The sequence below is a fragment of the Mya arenaria genome, chromosome 4 (genome assembly GCF_026914265.1).
Source record: "Mya arenaria isolate MELC-2E11 chromosome 4, ASM2691426v1".
NCBI lineage: Eukaryota > Metazoa > Mollusca > Bivalvia > Myida > Myidae > Mya > Mya arenaria.
Window position 1 is genome coordinate 49,035,637 of NC_069125.1, and position 12,304 is coordinate 49,047,940.

Consider the following 12,304-nt stretch of genomic DNA (forward strand, 5'->3'; position numbering starts at 1 on the left):
TAATTTAAATACTACTAGAATTTTCAGATCTTATCAGAAATAGTAGCGAATAATGCATGGATGCTCCTATGATTGGGTCAATCTCTACATACAGGTAAACATCCACTGAATCCGTGCCTGGTCACCGTACTGACAATATCAGCACCTACGACTGTGAAAGAATGTTTATTAAAAATACAAAATCGAAACACCTAAACGAATACTTGCTAAAAAAAGTAGTTGTATGTGTTCGATTTTAATGATAAATAATGGTTCATATTTTTATTCGTAGTGCCGGATTTTTTTATGGGATTAACTAATATCCAAACACTATATATACTGCAGTAGGGCCTGGGAGTAATACTTCCTGAGAGTCTTATTCAAAATTAAGTTCCAGATAATACTGTACTGTATTCTTATTAATCCCATATAGGACCCAGATCTATATGTGGTTAGCCCCACAACCGCGATCTTCGCCGAGTTCTTGTCACCACTGGTACGGAAATAATACGGCTTTTCGTAAAAACTAGTCAGGGAAAGTCACTCTACTAATATCAACAAATCCCAACAAATGTAGAAAGAATACAATTAACTGCAACTTCAAAGGTTATTTTCATAATACAATCACCCAAGAAATTAGTATTGGGCATGATAATTATTTAGATTGATATGTTAATCGTCAGTCTGATAGAATGTTTTCGAATGTCTTTGTTGACTATTCTTATTTTATTGTATTTACAAAACCCGGAAGTATATTTGTAATACGTCGCAATGATCATATGCTGTATGTTTATACTGATAGTATGCTATAACATAAGCTGTGTCGAGATTTTTAGCGACGAACATTTGTACATTTTTTTAATTTGCTATGTACGTCCTCTAGTCCACCTAAATGGCCGTCAATGAGTCTTTTGACGAAATGTCTAAATAAAAAGTATCCCTGATCGCTCATTATTGTAGCTATGGTTCATTAGCAAGTAATTGCTCAGTATAATTTTAATCGTAATCATTGCCATGGTTAAGGAATATTTTTTTGATTTCCTAAGCATTCTAATAAGTGATCAATTGATGACTTTTTGTTGATTTGTGTCATTTTGTAACCTGATGCTATGCATATGATATTTGTATTGAATTTTGTTTTTGTTAACTAGATTTTAAAGCGTTCAATTTCTCTTGAATGACGATGATAGATTTATTCTTTGCATTGATTCTTAATACGAGTTGTAATATATACCTATGAGTAAAACATTTTGTTTATATTTTTCTAAATATTAATTCTTTCACCAGCAATTATAAATCTTTTTCTGGCTTACAATTCTTTTGCTTGTTAAATTCAGCACCATATTTCAGTTCGAAAAGTAATGTTTTCAGGGTTTTCATTAAGAGCCGGCTGCCGGCTAAAATGACTGCTTCAGAGATAATTTTGGCCGGCTCAAATTCTCAACAAAAATGCCCAAATGCGCCATCGTTATTATGACAGTCATTTCATTTCATAGCTGTTGTTTTATTTTTCGCAAGAAATGCATTTTTGTGTAGTTTAACATCAATTAATATACCAACTCGCGAAAATAGATGTTATTATGAAAGAAGTCAAACACGCCATTTAAGTTCACAAGGTGTTTTTGCCTCATTTTTCTATGGAAAATCCCCAAACATGTCACTACCTATTTTTATCTACCAATAATAAATATCATATAATAATATCCTATTGATCACGCGCGAATGACGTGACAGGTCATGCTTCAGAAATGTGTCAAAATGGCTGATTAACGATGTAGTAAACAAGAAACTGGCTTGAATAAACACATGTCATTTGTCACTTTTGTTTCAGAAAATGGAATGCTAATCCAGCAATAAAAATGTACCCTTACGTGGGTTTGTCAACGTTAGTATTTTGTTATGATGTAATAGATAATAGTAATATTATATGTGAAATGACCCTGTTTTACAGCACGTGTTCTCTCGATCTAGAATATCACACAAGAACACGTAATTTCCCATGCTTTTCAGACCTTGATTTCTTGTCTTGTACACAAAATCAATTATGTTATTACTGAATTTTGCGGGGGAGTCTTTTTGATAGCGATTCTTACTAATTCTAGTTATAAAAGGCTTCGTTGAGGGTAATATCTAGTACGACGTCGAGGTCATCAAATCCATTCGCAAATGATGTTATAACAGTTGCTAGAGGCTGACCCAGCATTATTTTTATTTTCTTATAATTATATTTAAATTAATTCATTTTAAAAACAACAAACATGCAAAGTTGATCTGAAATAACACTAGTTAATTGTTTACGCAATAAAATTGTGTTTTAACTTTGTACAATACATGACTCCTTTGATTTAAAAAAAAATATTGTCTAAGTTTCCTTTGGGACTAAACTTAGATAATTGGATTTGAAATTTAGTAAATCAACAGCAAAGTTATGTTTTAAACTTGTGTAAATATTATCTCAATAATTTGGTTGTTACAGTTTAATACAAATCTGATCACAGTTGGTTTAAACAGTAATTATTCATATGTTGTTAATATATCAGCATATAACAAGTATACAGGGAAAAGGATTCAAGAGAAAGTTCACTTTGCACCTTCAACGCTCGATATTTAGGCCTTCTCAAATTATATTTGGGCCTGCTCAAACTTTCCTTAATGAAAACCCTGTGTTTTATGGCTTAAACCTTTATTAACAGTTGTTAAAAAAAATGCATAAAACATCAGTTTTTGAACTTAAATATAAAAATCTGTGATCTTATATTTTGTCAGCAGTCTTATATAACTGGTTTCCATGGATTTTCGCAAAAATTGGCTAGTTCCAAGACAAAAATTAAAAAAGTTCTCAAAACGTGCTATCTGTGAGAGTGCAGCTTTAAAAGCCAAAAACATCATTTTGAACTTGAATGGGAAAAATGAATAAAAAAAAAATGATAGAACAGAATTTTCAAGGCCATACAAACATTTAGTCTGGTGACAAGTCTGGGCATAAAAATAAGGCAGGTCAGGATACCAGAAACAAACATATTATTTTTATACAACTTAAATTTTACACAGTTCAAAATTGACAAATTAATGAAAGATTTAATCAATTTTAGGAGGATGCAAGCCGCTGAGATTAAATTTTTAATTCTACTTACAAATTAAATAGTACTTACAATTTGCAATGCTTTCAGGCTAAGAATTTTCCCCCTAACAGTTGCCATTTGCAAATCAATGAGAGGGTTCTTTTAAGTAATCAAGGACCCTGCCAACTGTACATACGATTTTCTAATGTAGGACACAATCACCATGGTGAATACCCCAATACCACACAGCCTGAAATCAGAGGCAAAGAAAGCTGCCAAGATATTGAAGGAATTCACTGTACCAACAGCAAAGATGGGTCCAGACAAACTTATACCAGGTACATGTATATTTATTTTTTGTAATTTATCAAAAACAGTTTTAAAAAGAAGTATTGATAAACAATGAACCAGTACTGGTTTGTTTATTTTAAAAAACTACGGGTACTTTCAACATTTTTAGCTTGTCTGCTTTTTGAAGGAAAAAAGTTGAGTTATTGATAATTGTCATAGTTTTGCATTTCATTTATTAGTTTTGAAATTGGCATTTGTGAGCAAAACCTTTTCCAGTACTTAAAAAATGTTCATTAAACTTGAGAGCCATGATGCAAGTGACAATACACACATGTATATCAAGGCCCATAACTCTGGGTTTAATGATTGTCAAATACTTTGCCCCTATTTCGACTGAAACAAACACTCTGGATGAGCATTTTAGCGTTCACTTTGCAGCACTCTTGTTAATTATGTGAGAAAACAGCAATGTAGTTGTAGTATTGCACTATATTAAGATCATTAACAAAGCTTTAGGACTTTTTCCAAAGAAAATGAATATTATTTTTTCTCCATTTTTTTTTGTCAGAACTAACTATTTTATTATTATTTAATTTAGCCGGTATCTTTATGAAGGCAAAAGGTCTAGCCATTCTGACAGTGGTGAAGGCAGGTTTCCTGGTGACAGCCAGAGGGGGCAGTGGCATTGTTATTGCCAAACTGGATGAGGGCATTGACTCTGGTTAGTTAAATATATTTCCTCTTTGGTAGAAACAATTAAACTTACTAAACTTTTGTTGCATAAGCAATTGGCATAAGCGTTTAAAAAATTGTCCTATTTGGACCACTTTTGATTTTTTTAAAATTCTTTATAAATGCTTGTAGCATTAATATTTAAAAAGGTTTTTCAAGATGCACTGGCAATATATGTAGTTGCATTGCTCTGAGTTATTTATCATGTTGTAATATTTTACATATGTTGCATTATTTATCACAGGCTGGTCAGCTCCTTCCGCCATAGGTATAGCAGGTCTGGGAGGAGGTTTTGAAATTGGAGCAGAGGTCAGTAAAAAATATTTAATAAGAACTTTTTGTGGAGAAACCATTTTTAAAAATCCTTCAATTTGGATTCTGTCTGTTAAAGTGAATTATCTTTAGAAAGCAATGATTTGATAAATTATTTTGTTTACTTGTTCATCATAAATTGGGGTTTTTGGTACTCTGCTGTATTTAAAGTTTATAATAATTTATCTTTACATCTTTTAGGTAACAGACTTTGTAATCATACTGAACAAGAGGTCTGCAGTAGAGGCATTCTCTAAGGGAGGTAACCTTACACTTGGTGGCAACTTCACGATAGCAGCTGGTCCCCTCGGCAGAAACCTGGAGGCAGATGTAGCCCTCCGCAGCACAGCAGCCATTTACACATATTCCAAGACCAGGGGTTTATTTGCTGGGATTTCTGTGGAAGGCAGCGCACTTATTGAGAGAAAAGATGCAAATCGAAAGTTAGTTAAGGCATTCTTACAAGCATGAACACTTGATATCTACCATACTAAGTTTCACTTTTCTAACTTACTTGTCTTGCATTTATTTATTTTTACATCAAAATTTGAATTTGACATAGTGTTCATTTCTTGTGTTATTGATTTTATATAAATCATGAACTTTTACGGAATGGTGTCCTTAATATTTCTCTGTTTGACTCTTCAGATTTTATGGCCATGACATAAGAGCTGTTGAGATCCTGCGAGGTGACGTGGACAAACCCGATGGGTGTGAATGTTTGTATGAAGTTCTGGAAAGCCACCGTAAGAAGGCGGAGAAAGAGTTGATCAACATGGCTAAGCGCAAGGCAATGAAGGCTGTCACTGGCGACACTGAGAATATGAAAAGTAAATTCAGCGTGAGTTTGAGGTTTCTCCTTTCCTTTTAACATGCATCTAATTAACCCATACATAGCATGAGAATTTGCACTAACCTTGCTTTCTCTATTGAATATATTTCTGCTGGTCCACTGAACAATTATCAGTGTGAATGTGTAATTTTGAATGTTAAACAAGGCGCAGTAGCTGGATTAAAATGTTTCACTAACACCACCAGAAGTGTGCCTTACAAAATAGAATTTATGTAAACAGTAATAACTTTTAGTCACCAAGGCAATGTTTGATTACTGTGTGTTGCATTTTATTATCAACTTAGTTTCTTTTGTTATGGGATATGCAGATATTAGAAACTGCATGGAATATTTGATAATAGTTGATTTACATTGACAATAATTGATGCAATGTAATGTGTTTTTGCCTGTATTTGGGTATAGTTCCATACATGCATTTGAAATTCATGGCAGATTTGAAGAAAAATATTAACATCATAAAGTATGTAATTATGTAACTAGTAGTACACATGTAGGCTAAGCAGTTTCAATACTAAAGATATGCAGTGCTTCTTTGCTATGTGTTTCTCATCAATATCAACATAAAAATGACATTTCTTTCCAAAGTTGTAAAAATTAATTATTTGTTTGGTTTGTTTTTATTTACTGGAATTTGTTGTTTTTGTTTCATATCAGAGTTTTACAAGCTCATTCAAGTCCAAAAAGCCCTCCGACAAAACAGATTATTCAGGAGCAGACACATACAGTGACTCTGACGACGAGAGTTACAAATATTCCCCATCAAAGGAAACAAAACATACAAGACATGTAAAAACTGTCACGTCAACCACAGTGATAAAGAAACGCACAAGTGGCGGTGGAAAGTCGAGACCCAGCTCGATGATGGTACCAAGTAAGGACAGTCATAGTGTTTCCAAGACAGCCTCTGCAATATCAAGGTCATCACCTAGGCCACCAAGGCCAAGATCATTTTCAGGTAATCTAAACAACAGTTTTGTGGTTATGTGTGTAATAAGCTGGGAAAAGCTTAAAGGTGCAGTTTGAGGCATAATAAAATTATATATAAAGGGGATACAATGAATATGAAAAGGGCAGGCTGTATTTTATTCACCTTGACACCTACACATTTATGAAAAAGTGACGCTCTTATTCAAAATCATTATATACACATGTATAACAAACATAAATTTTGAGTGATAAACCTTGAACTATTTACATGATAATGCATTTATGGAAATATTGATAACTGATAACAATATTGTAGCCTGGTATTTAGTAGCTTAAAACGCATAATTATTAAATGATTGGCGAGTGCTGAAATATTTAGTGTGATCTACTATCGTCTCATAAGGTAGAAATACCATGTTTACTGCACCTTTCTTTCAAATCAAACTCAGTATTCTTCATAAGTACCATTGTTTTTGACATTAATTCATCCTTTTGGGTATATTAAAACAATTGTATTAATTGTGGAAAATCTTATTTGGGAGTAAGAGTGCTACAGTTTTGAGGTTTTATTAAGAGTACAATTTATTTGCAAACTCATTTAATTATGCAAAAAGTTTTGCAATATTTTTGTTTTGAATATTCACAGGAGCCAGTGGTTACTCTGTTGGGTCAGTGGACTCCTGGGAGCTGACGGCCATTGCGCTTTATGATTACTTATCGCACATTCCATGTGACCTATGTTTCAAAACTGGTATGGAGTGCTTTATTTTTTTTTAAATAAAAAAGCATTTCATTGCAATGAGTCATTGACGAATTCCTTTTTTACAGCTTACAAGTCAACAGTTAAAGTTGACTTCAAATTTGTGTGATACATAAAAAAGTGGCACTTCATTTACTTTAACATGGTCAAGATTGAAACAAAATGAAAAAGTTATACATGTTCTTACAGGTGTTAATTTTTTTGACTGTGACCAATATACTGAATGTTAATACATGCACATTTTATAGACATCATAGTACACTTTTCAGGAGATGTGATCTCAGTGCTGACTAGAACCGAGACCCAGAATGACTGGTGGGAGGGCAGTTGCCGTGGTAACACAGGAATATTTCCCGCCAACTATGTAAAGGTCAACACTTGAAGATTGAATCAGAAAATTACCTTGAAAGTGTGAACAATAAGCAGAGCGGGATGGTCCTCACTGTTAGAGACATGTTTTCAAAACTACCAGCGTGAGAAATATGGGAGAAAATCACAGATTTTGAGGCTGCCATATACTTTTTAAAGTCTATGTGTCCAGCAGTCTCTTGGTTTCAAAAATTAGATGACAAGGAGGCATAAAACTAAATAAACAATGATGACTTTCTTTAAGGGAAAAATACTCAAAAATGCATTTCGTCAACTTGACCTCAATCTTTGAAAATATTCAGACTCAAAATCACATTCAGACTACTTATGTACCTGTCACAAGTGTACATAAGTTGCACTCGTCTACTTTTTGGGGATGAAACAATGTGTCCAGCAAATTTAATGATAATGAAGTTTGTGAAGAGTGTGATGTGAAATGTACTGGCAATCTAATGGTAAACTTTCTTTTAAACAAATCATTGAAAACTGGTTGAAAGAGTCACATGACAGCAGCTACCATGACTATGAAACTGTATTTACATGTACATGTTTGAGAAAGGTTAAGCTCCTTTAATAGCTAAGGATATTTTACAATGGCAAATTGCATTGTCATATTAAGTAACAGGATGCTGAAGTTTTTATGCCACTAAAGGTGGACATTCTCACATTTGGGCCTTTGTTGGGTTCTTTTTTCTTTTTGAGTCTCTTTGCTCCTCATTATACCTCTCAATACCCTACTAGACCCAGCCAACAAGTGCTTTGTAACAAATTTATTTCCTATACCGAATTAAGGAAATATTTCCCAATATATACCAATCGGTGTGTGTGTGGATGTGGTCCGGCTGTCCATCCTGGTTTCCTTGTCCTAGCTGTAATTTTCTGATGCAGAGAGGGATTTTAAAATTACTTGGCACATGTTCAATACATAAAGACGATTTGTCATGTGCAAGACCCACGTCCCTTCCTCAAAGGTCAAGATCACACTCACAGGTTTATCATTATGGAATGTTTTTCCATGTTTGGGCTGTAACTTTGTTATGAAGTGAGGAATTTTAGAATGACTTGGCACATGTGTTTGATACCTAAGGGCAATGTGTCACAGGCAATACCACATCCCTTACTAAAAAGGTCATGGTCACACAGGTTAATCATTATTGAATTCCTGCATATATGCATATAAAGTATCCTAGGTCGTGTCTGGGCTGTAACTTTTGTTAAGCATGGAGGGATTTTAGAATAAATTTGCACATGTGCTAGGGGATGTGCCACGTGCAAGACCCATGTCACTACTTCAAAGTTCAAGGTCACATTTACAGTGGTCACACTAACAGTTTAATCATTAAGAAATGCTGCATATTCTCATTTAGATAGAGCCATGTACAGGCTGTGTCTTTGTCATGCACAGAGATATTTTCAAATTACTTTGCACGTGTGTTTGGTACATACAGACTACTTGTCAGATTCAACATCCATGTCCTACTCCTCCACACTTGATGTCAACCATCATGGGGGCTGGCAGATACTTAAAGTCAGTGATATTTGTGCTGCTGGTTTATCAGTGATATCAGTGCTGCCGGTGTATCATTGCGGCTGGTTTATCTGTGCTGCTGGTTAATCAGTGATACCAGTGCTGCTGGTTTATCAGTAATATCAGTGCTGCTGGTTTATCAGTCATAACAGTGCTGCTGGTTTATCAGTGATATCTATGCTGCTTGTTTATCAGTGATATCAGTGTGGCTGGTTTATCAGTGAAATTAATGCTGCTGGTTTATCAGTGATATCAGTGTTGCTGGTTTATCAGTGATATCAGTGTTGCTGGTTTATCAGTGATATCAGTGCTGCTGGTTTATCAGTGATATCAGTGCTGCTGGTTCATCAGTGATATCAGTGCTACTGGTGTATCAGTTATGCTGGCGTATCGGTTTTATCAGTGCTGCAGGCTTATCACTGATATAGGAGCTACCGGCATTTCAGTGATATCTGCTGCAGGTCTATAAGTGATATGAGTGCTGCTGATGTGTCAGTGGTATCAATGTTATTGGAATATCTGTGATATCTGTGTTGTTGGTTTATCAGTGATGTCTGTGCTACTTGCATATGAGTGCAGGTGTATCAGTGATTTTGGGAACATTCTAGCTTTCAACAGGAAAACATTTAATCTTCTTTTATTGACAAAATGAGGCATTTCTATAATCAAATATAACAGATATTATATACATTTATTTTTTTGAACATTGCTTCTTCTGCTACTACCTGTATATTATACATTTTATGAACTTGTTGAATTGTTATTATGAAATTGTTGAATTGTTATTATGAACTTGTTGAATTGTTAAAAATATAATTATACATTTCAAAATAATTCATTGATTGTTATTTTTTTTATTGAGTTGTGCCATTATGATTTAAGAATAAATGATGAACTTCTAATAAAACAATATTTTTATTTTTAGGTCACAATCAAAGTACATGTACACACAAAAAAATCAAAATGAGATGTTACATAATAAATAATAGCAAGTGCAAAATATGTGTTTGAAATGCAAACTGTTCAAAAGAAAATACTTTTATTAAAAATGTCCCAGTGCTTTATAGAGATTTATTAGTGAAATAAAATTGATATCTCACTGTTTGAAACAGTGATGGAAACAATTATTCTTTTTTATAGTAGATCTTTATTATTGAATACCTTAAATATAGCAAAAACATGTGTCCTCCATTCTTATTTCCTCTACAAAACTCAAATGATTTTATAAATATTTTCAGGAAATAGCTTTTTAAAATTAATTGACTAGAACTCAATCCTTCTGTTTATAAAAATGACATTGACAAAGTAACCAGAACAGTTGTCACCACAAATGATGGCAAGACATTATTCCCATGTCCAACATTGACCTCCCTTGGGGCTTGGGGATCCTGACACTCACACGTCATGGTCGGGTCTCGGTACATCAAGGTCATACACGTGTCTATGTAGTTGGCTGGCACGCAAGTCTGGTTGTTGGCCTCCTCCAGGGTGAAGTCCATATACAGGTCACACGCTGTCATGTTACTGACAATTGTGCTCTGGGTGTAACTGCAGACGGGCACGTCAGTGCTCAGCGGAGTTACATTCGGTTCAAAATCTGCAATACCACACACAGGACACTTGTTTTCGCTCGCTCCTACAGGGACTTCCCAGTTCTGGGCCCAGCATAGCTTAGACAATGAAAGGAAGTAGGGTTTCTGCGCTTTAAACGCGGCAGGAGTTGCAGGCATGAATTCATCTAAGTCATACCTTGTGTGGTCAGCTGTGGTGTTCTTCAATGCTAGAATTGAGTGATCCCCTATTCTGAGAACCTGTGCTACTGGGCTTCCTGAGCATGCATCTCGGGGAGCCAGGGAAGTGATTGTGATCTCACTCTCTATTTCCCTGTCCTCACGCTTCAAAACACAAAGCACTTCATAGTCAGCTTCCACTACATACTTGTTGTCGAACTTTGTGGCAAAGTGTTGTAAAACCCTTCCATACACAATAATGTCAGCGGTGGCAAAAATCTCACTAAAGCTCATTTCAAATGTTCCGTCATATTTCGGGTTACAAGTGTTTCTTTGTCCTTCACTGGTCTGGATAAATATAAGCAATATTAATGAAACAAATTTGCAATCCATTTTGATGTAGTATTAATATATATATGAAAATATACTCTTGTACAAAGATGTTTTTCCTTCTTTATGAGTAGATAGCTCAGATCTTGACTGCATTGAACTTGGTTTCACCCTGTTTAAAGGTTTAATTTGGATTAAAACATATATGTGCATGTGATTATGATTTGTTAAACAGAATTTAAATGATTTAAAAGTGTTCATTTAAATGATTTAATCTTTAATCAGTCTGTCAATGTGAAGGTCAAAGTTCAATGATTCAAGCTGTTTGAATTAAAAGATTTTAAAGCTTATGTTATGGTTATTTCTGAAAGTATTTATGAAACAAAATTATTGGTTTTCAACTTCAACCTTTAAAAGCTTCATTATATGATTGTTACCTGTGTTATCTGTGCATAAGAATTAAACAGTAATGGACAAATTACCTCTAGTTGTGCTTTTAGCAGCCACTTTGCTTGATATTGGCAGGTTTTATGCGGAGGGCAAATGTGCCATTTCCCAGGGTTGGCAAAATATGATGATGGATGAAAGACTTCTTGCCGCCAACACTGTAGTGTATGGCAAAACTATCCAGCACAGAAGTGGTTCAGTAGAGACCGGCAATGGAGCTCAGCGTTACATGATCAATGCCGTATTTGATGTGTATTGTGTGCTGAAACTGGGCTCAGGCGTTACAGTTCCCGAAAACATAATCATAGAGAGTATCTCCCCTCGTGATGGCTGCTCTGGAACCAAAGACCACATGCAGATCGGTAGCCAAGCCATTGTGTCTCTGAAGCCATCTTATGACGGGAAATTTGAGTATGATGAAGTAATGCCTCAGCTGAGTGCCACCTTTCCGGCAACCATTAAAAATCTGTTGTCCATCTCCAATATATGTGACCTACAGGCCTGGAACCCACCTTCAGGTGCCTCACAGAACAGGTGCCCAATCTGTGGTATCAGTAATTTCACTAACGCTGTCATGGCAACCGCCATAGATGACCTCGATCCTTGTCTCTTCAGTGGATTCTTTAGCCAAGTGAACAGTTCGGAATGCATTAAAAACAAGGGTTTATCAGCTGAAGATACATGTATAGAAGCCGACTACGCCATGACCTGCACACGTCTCATGTTCCGATGGAACCCCATCAACTGCACATGTGTGCTTGACAAGGACACCGTACGCAAGTTAGAGGAAGTGGGCGGAGCTCCAAGCCACGGAGCCTTATTCACTGTTGTCATGGCATCTCTGTTTGCAATATTGGCCACCTTTGACTTTTGAACAGGAATGTCTTCATATGGAGTTTTTTTAAATACCTTTATTTTCTGTTCATTGAAACTGTGTCTTATCTACCAATAATGCCTGTGTGCCTGTTTTTACATGTTATTGAT

At 35.1% G+C, this 12,304-nt stretch overlaps 1 protein-coding gene across 2 annotated transcripts; it reads left to right on the plus strand.

Annotated features, from left to right (window-relative positions):
• The first annotated feature begins 508 nt into the window (after window positions 1-508).
• On the plus strand, window positions 509-11,352 carry LOC128232373 (SH3 domain-containing YSC84-like protein 1). Of its 2 annotated transcripts, XM_052945887.1 has the most exons (10): window positions 513-585; window positions 1,811-1,864; window positions 3,253-3,379; window positions 3,931-4,053; window positions 4,309-4,373; window positions 4,578-4,819; window positions 5,025-5,217; window positions 5,884-6,184; window positions 6,803-6,907; window positions 7,186-11,352. In XM_052945887.1, the coding sequence occupies exons 3-10, from the start codon at window positions 3,265-3,267 to the stop codon at window positions 7,296-7,298; spliced, it is 1,257 nt and encodes a 418-aa protein (XP_052801847.1). In that variant the 5' UTR covers window positions 513-585; window positions 1,811-1,864; window positions 3,253-3,264; the 3' UTR covers window positions 7,299-11,352. The 2 variants fall into 2 exon arrangements, with proteins under 2 accessions (XP_052801846.1, XP_052801847.1); XM_052945886.1 differs by lacking the exon at window positions 1,811-1,864 and having other exon boundaries at window positions 509-585; window positions 7,186-11,351.
• Window positions 11,353-12,304: the final 952 nt, after the last annotated feature.

Excerpts from the sequence above, each read along its gene's own strand:
- LOC128232373 (XM_052945886.1), top strand. The coding sequence starts at position 3,265 with ATGGTGAATACCCCAATACCACACAGCCTGAAATCAGAGGCAAAGAAA. Across the intron at positions 4,374-4,577 it reads GTTTTGAAATTGGAGCAGAG|GTAACAGACTTTGTAATCAT; the intron begins GTCAGTAAAAAA and ends TACATCTTTTAG. Across the intron at positions 4,820-5,024 it reads AGAAAAGATGCAAATCGAAA|ATTTTATGGCCATGACATAA; the intron begins GTTAGTTAAGGC and ends TTGACTCTTCAG.